Here is a 16,696-nt window from a genome sequence, read left to right on the forward strand (position 1 = left end):
AATGTTAGCAGCTCACAGGCCTATGCCTTGAGCTTTTCTCTTATAAAACTGGTTAATTCTATAATAAAGCAAGCAAGGCCCAGCCGAGGAAAAAGTAAGGTAAACAAACCTGATCTGGCTTTGTCACGCATGGCATAACGTGTGTGTGAATACAACATCACTGAACGCATCAGCCCTCCTGTGTGTTGTGGCATCATTTGCAATCTGCATCATGACTTGACATACCCAAGAACACACCGTAATAAATGTGATTCAATACTATGTTGCTTAATTACCAGATGGAGAGGGATATTTAAGACCTTTGAATTTGAATTCACACAGGAAAACGTGGGCAATAATCAATTTAACTTGTTGCTTCAAGTTACCTACCTGAATCTTACTTGGTTGAGTAAGTATATAATGCAGTTATTGCCCACTGAGGTTTCAAAAGGGAATTACTGAGACTGTCTGCAAGTAACCAGCAGTGCACTGGTGTATTTGACAGCTGTGTTTTCTCACAGGTCTATATTTAAACTACATTAGAAACAGTCTCTTCTAGAGCAAATTATACCCTGGGGAATGGACACAGATAACACCAGGGGAGCATGCAAGGTGTCACTGTTGACAGGGTTGTGCTTGTATGCGCGCACCTATGGTGTACACAGTTATTATTCAGATTTCAGTAGCACCTACACTGGGACACACCATTGCAATCCTAGTAACTTGAGTACAGTTACTCCCAATTTACAGTGCATGAGAGAGGAAGGTCAGGCAAGGTAGGATGGGCCATGTGCCCTACCAGAACTTAGTGCAAATGGCTATTAAGCTGGAAGGCCTACCTTCTAACATGAGCCAGACACTCACTGTGCTATCTCAGGCAAATCCTTTAACCTCTTTAGATCTCAATCAACTAATCTGTACAGCTAGGAAATAAACAGGACCCCAGGGAAAACCAGGTGCCACAGTGGAGTAGACTCTGTTCATGGACAAGCTTTGTACCTGAAAGACTGTCTATCCCTCCCAACTATATAAGAGTCCAACAAGATATCACGCACAAAAATCCTAGCCATAGACAAATAAGTTATCCCTCTGCTCCTTCCCTTCTTTCACAACCACAGCCAAAACTCAGTCTGTTCTTCAGACAGTTTTTTCCAAGCACAACCTTAATTATAAAGACAACAGACAAAGTTAACACAACATAAGGAGAGTCATTCTGCATTAAAAAACTTGGCAGTTTGCTCTCAAGCCTGAAAATAAACATTTGGGACAAATCCAGGTGTGCTCCAACTGTTGGAACAAGAACTCTGATGGTAGTCTTCCCTTTTGGGTAAGTCACTTAACATTTCTATCTCATTTCCTCCATCTGTAAGAGGGGATAAACACCACTTACTTTTCCTGTTTCAGTTAGGGTGGTGTAAGAATTAAAGAGGTAGCTTTGGCAATACGCTTCAAGGGCAAAATTCACTCATGTTGTTACTGGTGCAATGTAGAGTTAGCCGTGATCATGTGAACCAAATTTATCTGTAAAGCAGGGTCACTGAAAAGTATAAGGGTAAGCATTTGGCCACTGTACTGTACTCTGGTGGCAGCTTTTTACATAGTATGCAGTCTTGTCCCTTGTTATGAATGTGTTCCCAGCCAGCTCTGCTTGTTATTGTGGTGGGGTAAAAGGTTTGTGTTCCCACACCCTTCCCCTCCTCCTCCAGGAGCTGTAAAGGGAGTTCAGGGGCACCACAACTATGAATATACCAAAGCAATGTGCGGAAATGTACAGTGCTCATTGCCCCTATTCCCTTCTCTCACATATTTAGAGAAATGTGACTCTTGATCCTGTAGCCTTCTCTGATCCTTGCTGTACAAGAAACTTACTTAAGTACAGTCCATCAGTTTGCAAATCATATCTCTACTCAGTGACACTCAACCAAGAGAAATAAAGCCATTACACTATATAACTCCTCCCTATACATGTCATGCTGATTTCTGTACTGCACACTTACATTCATTCATATTTAAAGGCAATGAGGTTTGCTAACTCTTTCACATTAACCATGTTTCACTTTGATAACTCTGTGAAATGGGGGAAAGATTCATGGAACAAAGCTGCTTTTTTTGCTTGCAACAGCAGAAGTTCAGTTACCGTCCACTACCTAGAAAGAAACTCCTCCCTGATGCTGTTTGGCAGATCCTTTGCCCAGCCTATGCCTGCTCAGCCAGGATATAGGGTAAGCAGACAGAATAGTCTCAAATTCTAATTGGTACAGATTAGCTCAGAAATTAAAGCTCCACCTTCTTTCTGAAAACCCACATGACACCAGGAGGCAGTGACTATTTTAGAAAGCAGGTGTAATTAATAATGAAAAGAAATAAGACATCAGGTATGATGGTGTAATATTTTTTTTCTTAGCTGGTAGCTTTGCTGTATTAGTGGTTGGAGGTGGGGGGGTGGGGGGGGGTGGGGGGGGGTGGACCCCTTCCCCCACAGTCCCCCAGCCAGGCAGTGGTACATCACAGTGTCAGGGCTGCTGCGGTAAAAGAGACCCTGGACCCATTCCCCACCAGCCGGGTAGCCCTCTTGGCCAGCCTGGGAGGTGCTGTGGAGGAAAAGGGGTCTAGGCTCCTTGTTCCAACAGTAGCCCCGGCCCTGCGATGTGCCATTGCCTGGCCAGGGGAGCTGCAGGGGAAAGGAGTCTGGGCTCTACGTCCCCCTAGCTCCGCCATCCAGGCTACAGCATGCCACAGGCCTGGGGCTGCTGCAGGGAGAGAGACCCTGTTTTCCTCGGCTTCCCCTCGCCAACTGGCTGTAGCTCACAGCTGGCCAGGGAGAGGAAGTGGGGCTGGGATCAGATGCTGTCATTAACTCAGGTCCGTGACAGCTGATGGGGTGTGGGTATCACTGGGCTGTCTTCTGGCCCAGGCTCCGGCACAGCAAACGAGCTCTGCCCGAGGCTAGAGAATGGCCCTGTGCAACACTGCCCGGGATGGTGGTGATTGTACTCTAAGTTAACCCTGGATGGGATTTGGCACAGACAGTCAATAAAGTGCTCTACCAGAAAGCGCTGTAGTTTAATACCTCTTCCATCAAGGGTTAACTTAGAGCAGGATCTACCATTTTTATAGTGCTCTAGAGCCATGAATGTCTGTGCAGTTATGACTTTAGAGAGCTTTCGGTACACTTAAAGCATTATAGGTGTAATATCTGTACCTAGCCCATGTATTCTTGCAAAGCAAATCTACTTCAAGGCGGAGCATCTCTGTTTTTAATGCAAAATACATTCCTGCTTCTATCCCTAACTCAGTTATGTATGGTTAGGAGGGCAAAGCAAAATACCTCAGAGGTGACCAGAATGCTTGCAAACACATGCCAGCTAATGGAATAGTGTGGCACTTTTATATATACATATGAGGCAGACTGAGATGCACTGTCTAGATCAGGATAGAAATCCACATCTAAAACTTCCACAAAATTCATCAGTGGTCAGATTTTCAACTTAGTTCACAGGGATGGGAGTTATTTGCAAAGATCAGGCATTTATACACATGCTTTTGGAGTGGGGGGTGCTTTAATTAGAGTGGCTCAGAGAGCTGCTCTCATTTAAGAACCTGAAGCATCTCGTATATCAGCATCCCCATGCTTAAAAATGGCAGCAGGAGCACTTTATCTAAAGCTTGTCAAACAAGCTTTAAATAACATGCCCCCCTGTCATTTTTAAGTGTGGGGGTGCTGATACACAGGATGCTGGAGGCTGCTGAAGTGCAATAATTACCGATTAATCGAGTCTGCTGCGACTCATGTATAGGCGTCCATCGTTTCCAGCTCTGAACTTCCAAATCATTATGGAGGCCTGGTGTGAAAAATATCTTCAAATACTGGGAAAGTCATGGATTCTTGATGAAAGGCCACATTCAGCTTTTTCTTTGACCTAGATTTCCTTGGACTCTAGTAAAACATTACCTATATTCTATACAGAATCTCCTGGGCTGGTCTGTGAAGTCACAAGATCAGTTACTCATTGCATCTTTCCAACCGGTCTAGAACTGAACAAGTAGGACATGTTCCACTACTGTTTCTCATGAAAGGAACTGTGACTTTTAGTGAGTAAACCAGGGGAGCCCCTGGATTCTGTTTCTACCACCAACTTGTATACCCCTGACTAAGTCACTTGATCTCTATATCTTAATGTATCTATCACACTGGTATTCCAAGGCTTAATTAATGTTTTTGGGCATGTCTGCATGTGCAGATTAACGTGTATTAGCTTATTTTATTGTGCTTTAAAGCATCACTAAAACATGCTTTTTAATGATTGTGCGTTGAAATAAGCTAATGTGCATTGTCACTTTAAAACCATGGGCTCTTACAGACGTGCGGGGAGCTGACTCCAACACACTGGAGTCGGAGCACAGAAATTAATGTGCTGCAGCAGCTTTCAGCGTCACATGCGTCAGGGTCCTTGTGTGCCCCTGCGCTGAAAAAATGGCAGGATGCTTTGAAATAAAACATGTTCAATGAGCTTTAATTCAAATCACCCTGCTGCCATCTGTTCAGTGCAGGAATGCTGATACACATGACATGTGGGCACTTTTAATTAGCATGGCTCACTAATTAAAGCATCCAGCACCATGTCTCGGACCACATGTAAAAATGTTCCATGCTCTTTACTTAATGTGCATTCAGACAGGCTGATGCGTGTTTCCCTAGAACCTCACAATGCAGGTACTAGATTTAACGTTCATTAACTAAAGCACATTAATGCATGTGTAGATGCACCCTTAGTGCCTTTTGAAACCACTGGATAGTAGGTTTTATATAAATGAAAAGTATTATGCTCTTCTTTATAATCTAGTGTATCCATCGCAGTGCTGCTGGAAGTGACATGCAAATAGTGAAGCTTAAGGCTTGAACAGAGCATCAAATACAAAGGCCAAGTACATTTTAATAACAGAAGCACCTATGTAAAAGCTGATTCCAGGCAGCAAGCTGCCATGCCACAAACATATATGCAAGGTTAATGGACATGATTTAGATGTGCAGTGATATCTTCTGCACTTTGATTAAACACTGGCGGTTATTAAATATCTCCTTTAGAGAATTCATCTTCAAAAGCCAATGTTACTTTTCATTTTGAACTTTGATGAACTGTCTCCATTCCAAATCACACATCGGCTGAACTGCAATTGACTGAAGGCCGATGCTTCTGAAGGATAGAGGAAAATCAATATGAAATGTCAAGGGAGAGGTCAAATTGAACTTGTTTTTGCTGTTGGTTTGTATGTTCACTGCAGACTAAAAGGACATATCAGTAGCTGAACAAAGGGAAATACCAAATACAGGTTTCTGACACTGAAAATGTCACAAAAATGTATTTTGTTTGCTGCTTAATTGTATTATGAATCTCAGCTGAGAGTTGTTGCTGCTGAGTAGCAAGAAACTGGAAAGAAACTGTGGAATTTAGGGAAAAACTGCCATTCAAAATCTTAATCTTTCCATATGGAAATAGACAGTGTTCCTCCTATCTACTTTGCTTTTAACCTAGCAATACTGTGTGGATGTCAAGCTATAATTACACTCTTGGAAGATCAAAAGCATTTGTCTGTGCCTCATTTCCCATTAGCTCAAGGAGATAAGAACCTGAAATGAGATGAGGAAGTGCTGCCTAGGTCTAGATTATTAGTGTTAGGATTCAGTAGTGCCAAATTTGTTCTTGCAATATTGCAACATCATGCATGCTAGATATCTTATATGTAATTTTTGTAAGGTATGGACCTAAAATCTCCAAAGATGGGTTGGCTGTTCTGATTTGGAACAGGATCTATATTACAGGAAAATAGTCCCTTCAGATATGGAACCAATCCATAGAGACAGCTGGTTTAAAACTGGATTTTCAAAGAGGTTTGGATTCCAAGTTCTATCTGGAGCCCACCTGTAATATGCTTGTATTTCACTAGTAACACTTAGGTCTTATCCTATTTTATGTTATCTTCTAAAAGTAATAATCTGTAACACAAGTGTTGCTGGGTTCAGATAACCTCTTGCAAGTATTTCATGAACAGTCAGAACAACCATTGGGCTATGTGAACAAAAAGGACTAATCCGTAAATCTAAGGTGCTCTGCGAAGTGGTAAATTCTACTCACAAGTAACTGTGTAGGAAAATATGGTGGATATTATGAATTTTCCAATAGCATGCATAATACCATGGGACATCAATTCTACTGAAAGAAGAAATGTAACCAAGCTGGGTTAGAGCAGGTAGTGCCACAGGAAGCAACTTGCATTTGAACAGCCACCATATGCTAGCCTGTAGGACCGCTCTTCAACATTTCTTCAGAAGCACCCCTGGCACTGCAGTACTTGCTGAATCCTATGCTAGTCATGTATTCTTTGCCATGTTATACTTGAACCTAAGATTCAAGCCTAGTTTTTTTGGGGAAGGGTGTCACAGGTGGGGAATCACCTCTTGAAATCTCTCTGAATCCTGTTAATAAAAAAGATGGTACCACATCTTGTTTCTATAGCATATAATAAAGATGAGAAAAGTATGAGAAATATACTTGGAAAGATTCTTGTGAAAAAAACTACGCCAACCAGTTTCATAAATGCTTGTGACCGCCTATATTTTCATGTTTGCAAACATCCCATTCAGCAAACTTTTAATTGCAGAATTAGTGATGGAAAGCAAAAAAAGGCAAAAACATTCTTGACAGTAGCCAGATAATACTTAGAGAGCATTTGCACCAGAAGTGCTTTCTTGGCCATTTTGGAATGCTTTTTGCATAAACAGCAGTAATGAAAAACTGCTGACACTTGCAGAGAACCACAGCTGGAATTGGGCAAGAGAAATAAAACCATGCAGCTTAAGTGACTTCCCATATGGCAGGCCTAACAAACCCTGGTATGCATTATATCTTGCTGTCCTTGTCTTAACTGTAACCTTTTTTGGTCAAGGCTCATATTTTTTAGTCTATATTCAAAGTATTATGCCTCTTATGGTGGGATCCTGGCCTCCAAGCAGTATCACTACACAAATGACAATACTTATAATAACCCATCTGTGAACAAACTATTGGATATATCTATTTCTCACAAATTATTCACTGAATGGTTGTGAACAAATCCCTTCTTAATAGTCACTTCCTGCTTGTAAATGATCAATAAAGAGAAAGAAGTGGGACAAATTAGCTGGATACATCATTGGCAACTCATAATTTGGTCCCCATCCTCATTAAAAGACTAGGCGACTGTGGCATTGATGCCTACGCACTCAGATGGATTGCAGATTGGCTCAAGGGTCGCACTCAGAGGGTGGTGGTGGACAGGTCATATTCAACCTAGGGGGAAGTGGGCAGCGGAGTCCCCCAGGGCTCGGTCCTTGGGCCCACACTGTTCAATCTCTTTATCAGTGATTTGGATGACGGGGTGAAATGCAACCTGTTTAAATTCGCTAATGATACCAAAATTTGGGGTGAGGTGAGCACACTAGTAGGGAGGGAAAGATTGCAGCAAGATCTGGATAGGTTACAGGAGTGGGCTAACATAAACAGGATGTGTTTCAATACTGACAAGTGCAGGGTGCTGCACTTAGGCAGTAGAAACCAGCAGCACACTTATAGAATGGGAAACTCCCTTCTTGAGAGCACGGAGGCAGAAAGGGATCTTGGAGTCATTACTGACTCCAAGATGAACATGGACCGATAATGCGAGGTCTCGGTTGGCAGGGCTAACCGGACCTTGTTGTGCATCCACAGGTGCATCTCAAGTAGAGCCGAGGAGGTGATCCTCCCCCTTTATACGACACTGGTCAGGCCACAGCTGGAGTACTGCATCCAGTTCTGTGTGCCCCATTTCAGGAGGGAGGTGGACAACATTGAAAGGGTCCAGAGGAGGGCCACCCGCATGATCCGGGGACAACAGGGCAGACCCTACAGTGAAAGACTGCAGGACCTAAACCTGTTCAGCCTTCACAAGAGAAGGCTGAGGGGGGACCTGGTGACTGTCTATAAACTCACTAGGGGGGACCAGAAGGGTTTGGGGGAGACACTGTTTCTCCTAGTGCCCCCTGGCATAACAAGGAATAACGGACACAAATTATTGGAGAGTAGGTTTAGATTAGACATCTGCAAGAACTACTTCACAGTTAGGGCAGCTAGGAGCTGGAACCAACTTCCAAGGGAAGTGGTGCTGGCTCCTACCCTGGGGATCTTTAAGAAGAGGCTTGATGCCTAACTGGCTGGACTCATTTGAGTCCAGTTTTTCTCCTGCCCAGGCCGGGGGTCAGACTTGAAGATCTACAAGGTCCCTTCGACCCGACTTCTATGATTCTATGGTCAGCTTTAGTGAAGGTGAAATAAGGATGAGATATAGAAATCCTTACGCCTCAGGGCATAATTACCCCAAAAAAGGTTAGGAACAAATTTTATACCTGGTCTGCGTGTTCCAAGTTGTCCACCAAAAGGTTTTTCCCCCAACTTCTGAATTTTCAACCACTTTCAGTGACAGGATATTGGACTAGTTGGACAAGTGGTCTGAACCAGTATAGCAGTTCCTATATTACTTGGTAAATGGGTTTTCTAGTCATCACATGATAATTTTGATGCTCCAATATAAAAGTTTCACAAATAGCTTCTTACAACCTATTATCCATACCCTTATTAGTGCCCAGATATGCAGCACTGGATTCCACTGGGTGCATCTACACATGTAGTTTACCATGAAGTACACTAATTAGCTCCACAGTAAAGCATCACTATCCATACACGCACCATTATTATGGCGCAGTAAAATAATTCGCTCTGGCATAAGATAGCCCAAATTGCTGTTGTGCCCAGGAGCGGTTTACTCTGGCATAAATTGCTCTGGAGTTTATAGCTTTGCATGTATAGATGCACCCAGTAAGGTTATCTTCCTGCTCACAGGCCTGCCAAGGACTTGCGTGATGCTGGAACAAGATGATCCAATGTTGGAGTGAAATCTGGATTTTATTTTTTCTAGTCCATTTATCAACCATGACAAAAAACCCCTCTCATTAGAGAGGGAAAGAAAGATGAAAGTGTTGCATGGACCAATGAAATAGTCATGCCTGATTTTTGACTAATGAAAAACAATATCAGAATATAGGCAGACCTGACCTTGAGCCTGTATAGGAATGCTCCTGCAAGAACAGGTTGCAGTGCTGGGCTTCTTCCCATGGTGCTGCTGGGGCTCCAGCATTATGGGTCATACTTGTGTGCTTGGCTGCAGCCATGGAAACAAGCTGCAATGCCAAGCTTCTTCCTGCAATGGTGCTGGGACTAGTGCCATGGCTCTCATTGGATTGGCTGCCAACTGCAGGCAAAAGCACCCAGGCAAAGCAATGGCCCTGGAGTCCCAGCAGCACCGCAGGAAATAGTCGGGCATTGTGGAAGCTTGGTTGGCACCCCAGAAACAAGCTGCAAGACTGCTGGGGCTCCAGCACCCCGGGTCCTTCCCAGGCACTTGGCTGCTGCTGGGGGAAAGCCCTTATCAAGACTGTGGGCTGGATGACTCAGCTCTGCAATCCAGATGTGGCCCACAGGCAGTATGTTTGACCTGTCTGATTTAAGACAAAACCCCGACATGCAAACCCTTCCTAACTCTGGAGTTCCCAGCAAAACTCCAGTCTGAATCTTAAGGGCTGATCTTGTATAGAGCCATCTGATTCATATTTATCCAAATTTCAATTCCCTTTGTTGGGTTTTGTTTGATTTTCTTTTATTTATTTTTTTTCCATAATGAGCTTTAGGTGACTCTGACTCTCAAGCTTTGTATGCAGTTGAGATTGAATCCTGTAATCAGATTTCTCCTGTCTTGATTCACATCCCATCACTAAACGCCTCCGTTCCTCAGCCCTGGTGAAGTGCAGAAGTACTCACATTTGGAGTGTCTGTCACACAAGGCAGATGCCCGCATGTCACACAGTCTTATTGTTCCTTTGCTGCTGCTGTAGACAAAGGTGTTGCAGTGGTGTGGATGGAATTCTGCGGCTGTGATCACCTCCGTTAGCTCCTCCATGTTGGCTGGCTTTATATCAACAATATCTGACACAGGCAAGTCAAGGAAAAGCAAACAGCATGGACAAGTACTCTCAATATGCAGCCCTAGTGGTTATTAATCACCTCTGGCTTTCGTTATCATACAGTGCTTAACTGGGTCACTTTGCTTTGGAAAGCAATTTTTCAGCTGCCCTGGTCTGTACTGGTGAGTACAAAGGCAATGTTCAAAACTCTTCTCTTCTTAATCCTGAGCAATAAGGTTCTGCATCAGGATCTCTCATCAAAGCCCTGTGTTCTAGCTCTCTAGGGGATATTCAGATGTCCAAGCTATTCAATGAGGCAGGTCCCTTTAAACAGTTGAGGTAAAATCCTAACTCCATGCAAGTCAATGACAAAACTTCCAAATTTCATCTTGGGTGCTTAAAGCGACTTATATTCACATCCATCATTAGGAACTTACCTGATCCTTGCACTAGCCATTCTTAGATGTCTGTTTTTGCAGACTGTATACAAATAAGCAGCCTTTACATAGCTACCAGAACAGTACCATTCAGATGAGAATCCCTATTTTTGTGGGTTTCAAAAAGCCCTTTTTAGATAGCAAAACAGAGGTTTAGAGAGGTGAGGTGACAAGGCCAGGGTAGAACCCAGATCGGCACTGATCTAACCTGTGGAACATGCAGCCTCTACATTGTCAGGCAAGAAGCACTTTGGCTGCTTGGATGAGTAACGTGCCCGCCTTACGTTGTCAACATTTACCAGCTATTCTGAGTTGTGTGTGTTCTGTGGTGTGTATTGTTATACATACGGTACCGGCTGATGGCTTTTCACATAAGCTGCCTGGGGCAAAGACTTGGTTGTTTTGGCTGGCACATTTTAGTGTTGTATGCCTTGATGACAGCATATGAATTAAATGATTCATACAGGGTCAAAATTTACCAGTGCTTGCATTTCCCAGTTCTCTGACAAGTATTCAGAAGGCAATGAGAAACCACTTGCCAAAAGCCCTACTCTCAAGAGATGCATGCTATTCCTGAATATAGCAGACAGGGAACTATGGCTGGGATTTTCAAAATAGCCTAAGGGAGTCAGATGACCAAATCTCTTTGAAATTCAGCAGAATTAGGGCACCAAATTCTTTTAGCTTTCTTTAAAAATCTCAGACTATATCTCTTTGTTGAATTTAATCTGAACAATGGTATTGAGAGATGTCAAATTTCACTTCCCATAGTTTAAGTGAGATCAGTGTTAACATACAGACCAAAATAAACTAATGTGCTCAAGAAAATCCCATCTTTTGTCACAGTATCTATTTACCTAGCAACCGCAGCTGCTTGTAACACACAGCTTAGTACCCTCTTTGTCCAAAGAATCACAAGACTCCACTCTTGACAAATTTGCCATGGGCCAGAATAAATATCTTTTATTACAGTCACTGGAAAATAACCCCATGTGAAATAACAATGGAACAACTCCTCTCCCACCCCCACCCGCACAAAAAAACAACACAAAACAACAAACAGAACAGGCCATTGATGCCTTTGTAACAGGAACATTTTTCAAGTGCAGGTTCAAAAAAGAATCCTGGATTGAAAACAAAGTCATCCTGAGATTTAGGTTGACATTAAAAAAATTACTTAGACCTGCAAGCATAAGGGAGCCAGAAAGGACCCATGTCCGCACAAATTCCTAGTGGTAGATACGAACTTTTGATTGTCCCTAGCAGTCCAGCCCTAACACAGTGTTAGCGGTCACGGGTGGTAGGAAGGTTTAGATTTCCCAGTCCTATCAGAACACCCTGCATGGGACAATTTACTGACTGTACATGGGGAAAAGACAGCACCATTTCTTTCATCACCTCATGGAGAGCAAATTAAGGTCCTGCTGTTCACATCAATTTCCAAAGAAAGGGAGGAGCTGGGAGGAAAATCTGAACTTCTCTGTCCTGTGGGGATGGCTTAACCAACAGCAAGAGAAGTCCTTTCCCCACTGCAGTACAGGGTGGTGGTGTGAAAGAGAGGATATCTTTGCTGTTGGTGGGAGAAAATGACGTAGTTGGGTAAATCTATATACAGTCATACACAGTGCCCAGCTCTTAGCTCTGCTGGTGCATCAGTTCTGCCCTTCAGTTCCTCACCTCTTCATATGCTTTTTGGCATGAAGAAGGGTTTGTGCTTAAAGGGCATTCTGAGCTCATCTACAGACTTCTTGTGTTGCTATTATTTCCATTTTGAGTAGCATAGGGACATTTCTTAATCGTTGTGCCTCAGTTTCCTCCCCTGTAAAATAAGAACACCTTGTTTTTAGCCAGTGGCTCATGTATGCATCTCAGTGTACTTCACAAAGGCAAACAGGTTTATTTTCATGCTGCAGATAGGGCAACTGAGGCAGAGAAGTAGCAGAGGTGTGAGGTAAGTTGTCCACAGTCCCTCTGTATGTCAGCTATAGAGTTTGTAACATAGCTCAAGCCAGCATCCTACCTACTATACTACGTTGCAATACAAGGCTAGCAACACTTACTTGGCTTCCTCACAGACTGCTCTGAGGGTAGATTTATTAACATCTGTAACACACCTTGATAGTCTAAAATGAAAAGTGATAGAGAAATGCATCGTGTTATTACACCTCTGGACCCCCACACAACTTTGCCAACATCGCTCAGTTCTGACCTGCACTAAAACCTTGCTATTACAGCTTTGGGTCTTTGCTAAGCAGAGACTTCAAATCATGTCAAATTGTGCAATGGTTGTGCAGTGTGCATACAATCAGAACTGGAACAAAACCCCCAAACTCATTTTTACTTGCAACTTAAGTAAGACTTGAGCTTAGGTCTCTAGACATGAAAGGCCTGCTATTACCTCTGAAGGTTTTTAAACCTAATTAAACTGCACTGCACTTTGCTGAGCAGGAGCTTTTCACATGATGCATCTGTCTTTTCTTTAACTAACGAACAATTTCTACATTTTTAAAGAACCTGCATTAAGTTCTCAATGGTATCTCCGACAGGCAATATTTACTGAGAGATCAGCTTTACTAAAGGAATTGTTTTAAAATGCTTGGGGCCAAACCGAAATCCATGGAGTTTGGGCCAGGCCATGCCTACAGGATAAACTTACTGTGCTCCTAAGCCATGTCCTCATGTACCTCCTAGACTGCCATGTCTGCATGGTGTTTTGGGTGAGCTTGCTAGCACTTCTGAGTGACTGTGACAGTTAGAAATCCTATGGCACTGTTAGGACATGGCTGGACTGTCCTAACAGGTTTAGGAGGTAGTCTGCTCAGACCACCATAACGTGCTTGAGGATACCGCTCTGTAGTCTGGGAAATTTATCACATGGATATGGCTTGAAAAAAGTCTGACCCTTGAAATCTGCAGGCAAGCAAAATATTACGGAGTGGTGTAAGGGACAGAGGAGACTGGCAAAGCCAGCAAGAATCTCAGTTTACACAAAATCAAAATAATAATCTGAAGTCATTGGTCCAGACTCTGATTTTAGTTAAGGTAGTGTAAATTAATAGGGAAATGCAATAGTTTCATAGTTATTAGGGTCGGAAGGGACTTATTAGATCATCAAGTCCGACCCCCCGCCCCTGGCAGGAAAGAGTACTGGGGTCAGACGACCCCAGCCAGGTGTCTGTCCAATCTCCTTTTGAATATTTCCAAGGAAGGGGAGAACACCACCTCCCTTGGAAGCCTCTTCCATATTTTGGTGACCCTCACTGTAAAGAACTTTTTCCTGATGTCCAGCCTGAATTTGCTCTCTTTTAACTTGTGCCCATTGTTTCTAGTTACCCTGGCTGTTGCTCTGGTAAACATCGTATCCCCAACTTTCTGCTGACCTCCCTACCCACCCCCCCAATGAGTTTGTAGGCAGTCACAAGATCACCTGTCAGCCTCCTCTTGTGGAGGCTAAAGAGGTTCAGGTCTCCCAATCAGTCCACATAGGGTTTTTTCTGTAGGCCTTTAACCAGACAGGTGGCCCTCCTCTGAACTCTTTCCAGGTTATCCACATCCCTCCTGAAGTGCGGTGAAACAAAATTGGATTCAGTGCTCCAGCTGTGGCCTGACCAATGCCACATAGAGGGGAAGTATCACCTCCCTAGACCTGTTTGTGATGCACCTACTTATGCAAGAAAGAGTGTGGTTAGCTTTACTTATTACCTCATCACACTGGTGACTCATGTTCATTTTGGAGTCGATTATGAGTCCGCGGTCCCTTTCGGCAGCTGTGCTGCTTAGAATGGTCCCTCCCAGACTACAGGAGTGCTGACGATTCTTCCCCCCCAGGTGCAGACTTCCTTAGAACTGTCTACTAATCTAGAAAATATTCTCTATTATAAATGGCATCTAACAAAATACTTTTTGCTTATGTAAGCTCATGCCTCCTTGTACCAGTTAACACCTAAGGTGCCACCCTGCTCTACCTTTTGCCTAACTAACATTGCTAACTGCCTCCATTATAAATAGCTGTCTATAAAATGTCTCTGGTCCTTAAGGCTACTCTTGTGTTCCACGTTCCTGGGATATCCCCACTGAAGCTAGAGGATACATTAAGGAACACAGAACTGCATAATGCAGAACTGAGCCTTCAACTCAGTGTAAAAATCCCATTAATAAGAAATTTATGACATCTGTAAACTATGCAATGAGGCAGGTCGCTTCGAACAGTGAACGTAAAATCCTAACTCCATGGAAGTCACTAGCAAAACTTCCAAATTTCATTTTGAGTGCTTAAAGCAACTTATTTTCACATCCAGCATTAGGAAATTACTTGGTGTTTTGCTTGAAAAAACAAAAGAAAACAGTAGTTAGGTTAAAAAAAAAGGAAATCAGTTACAACAAATACCAGCTCATATGCCATAGCAGGAAAATACATTCACCTGTGGACTCAGACTTCAAATTTACAAGTTAGAGTTAAGGGGGAAGATGTGGGCTGAGCTGCAGTTGCATCAGAGTTTTTCAAATAATAACCTAAGGCCACAAAACATCATTCTTTAGGGAGCTGGTTGTAAGCGAGAAAAAAGCAAATGCCCTATCCTGCCCCCCAATATTGCAGTTGCTCTTCTCTCCTCTCCTAGAAGTGTCAGCTCCATGACTAAGCACTATCCCTCAAGCTGATTTCAGAAATAAGGACGTGAAGCTAACTAGACATCCATACATCCAAAACACTGTGATCAGGGAGAATGCTAGGAAGCTGCTTTCAGGGGGACTGGATAGGATCTGTCAAATGCTGACATGTATAAATGCTCCCTGATGTATTAGAAGGACTCGTTCATTTATGATATGCCAGTCTGACATACGTAAGTTCGTACAATCCCCTGGCAGAAGGCTTGGGAACACAACAGAGCAGCAGTATGCCTTCTGCTGATGTCCTAAGCCCCAGATTTCCTAAGGAGTTTAAACTGAAGTCCAGGTGGGTTGTGACCATGACTTTTCTCATAGCACTTTTATCAACAGTAGTTATCAGCACTAGTATCTTGACAAAATTCGGATGAGAAGGAGGTAGATAGTTGTCCATCTGAAGTCCTGATGTTCTGACTGAATACGGACTTCTTCACACTCTTTCCTGGTCAGGCCGCAGCTGGAGTACTGCGTCCAGTTCTGGGCACTGCACTTTAGGAGGGACGTGGACAACATGGAGAGGGTCTAGAGGAGGGTCACCCACATGGTCAGGGAACAGCAGGGCAGGCCCTACGAGGAGAGGCGACAGGACCTGAACTTGTTAAGCCTCCACAAGAGAAGGCTGAGGGGGGACCTGGTGGCAGCCTATAAACTTACAAGGGGGGACCAGTGGGGTTTGGGAGAGACCTTGTTCCCACAAGCGCCTCCCGGAGTAACAAGGAATAACACCCACAAGTTGTTAGAGAATAGGTTTAGACTAGACATTAGAAGGCACTAACTACTTCACAGTCAGGGTGGCTAGGAGCTGGAACCAACTTCCAAGGGAAGTGGTTATGGCTCCTACCCTGGGGGTCTTTAAGAGGAGGCTCAATGTTTACCTGGCTGGGGTCTCCTGCCCAGGGAAGGGGGTCAGACTAGAAGATCTAAAAGGTCCCTTCCGACCCTACCAGCTACGAATCTATGAAACAACTGTGGACAGGTACAGCCTGCTGTTCAAATACCACCACCATCCACTCCAGGGTGGCTGCATTTCTATGGTTTCTGGATTGCTCCCCTGCTGGTAAGAAGTTTACTGAGTGCTTTAGAGATTTCTTAGTGGAAAACACCATCTAAACATCAGTGATTATTAATGCCCCCATTGTTTATTATTCCCGATGTGGCTGTTATAAGGGTGACTGGCATGTTCTCATTTATATGACTGTGAGTGGCAGCCTGTCACACTTCTGCAATCTATAATGGAAACCACACTATTCATATTTTTCTCTCCTTGTTTTCCACAAGGCATCCATCTCCTAAATCACCTAAAGAAATTCCCCTCCTCCACTTAGACCCTGCAGGCAAAATTCAGCAACATGTCACCCAAGCTGGAACACATCAGCTTGTTATGATGCCCAGCTGAGCTGTGTTCAGTCTTTTGGCTCTTGGAATTGGAAGATTCGGTATAATGGATAAAGAAAAAAAAATTAAAAAGAAAGGATAAGACAAAGCTTATCAGTGCCAACACTCTAGCTGCTATAGTAACATATTTGCATCCGCAACAAGAGCAACAGAAATAGAAAGAGAAAGGAAAGGTCTCAGCAGTCACGAT

The 16,696-nt window shown here is 43.5% G+C and overlaps 1 protein-coding gene across 3 annotated transcripts in view; it reads right to left on the minus strand.

The window, feature by feature from the left end:
* Positions 1-16,696, minus strand: part of PPP2R2B (protein phosphatase 2 regulatory subunit Bbeta) — a 264,323-nt gene that overhangs the window by 10,208 nt on the left and 237,419 nt on the right. For all 3 annotated transcript variants that reach the window (XM_090064739.1, XM_090064740.1, XM_090064741.1), the window contains one exon: positions 9,867-10,031. In XM_090064739.1, coding sequence (XP_089920865.1) covers positions 9,867-10,031 — 165 coding nt within the window. The remainder of the gene's footprint in view (positions 1-9,866; positions 10,032-16,696) is intronic.

Source organism: Crocodylus siamensis, chromosome 10, assembly GCF_052110815.1.
Source record: "Crocodylus siamensis isolate JL-2025a chromosome 10, ASM5211081v1, whole genome shotgun sequence".
Classification (NCBI taxonomy): Eukaryota; Metazoa; Chordata; order Crocodylia; family Crocodylidae; genus Crocodylus; species Crocodylus siamensis.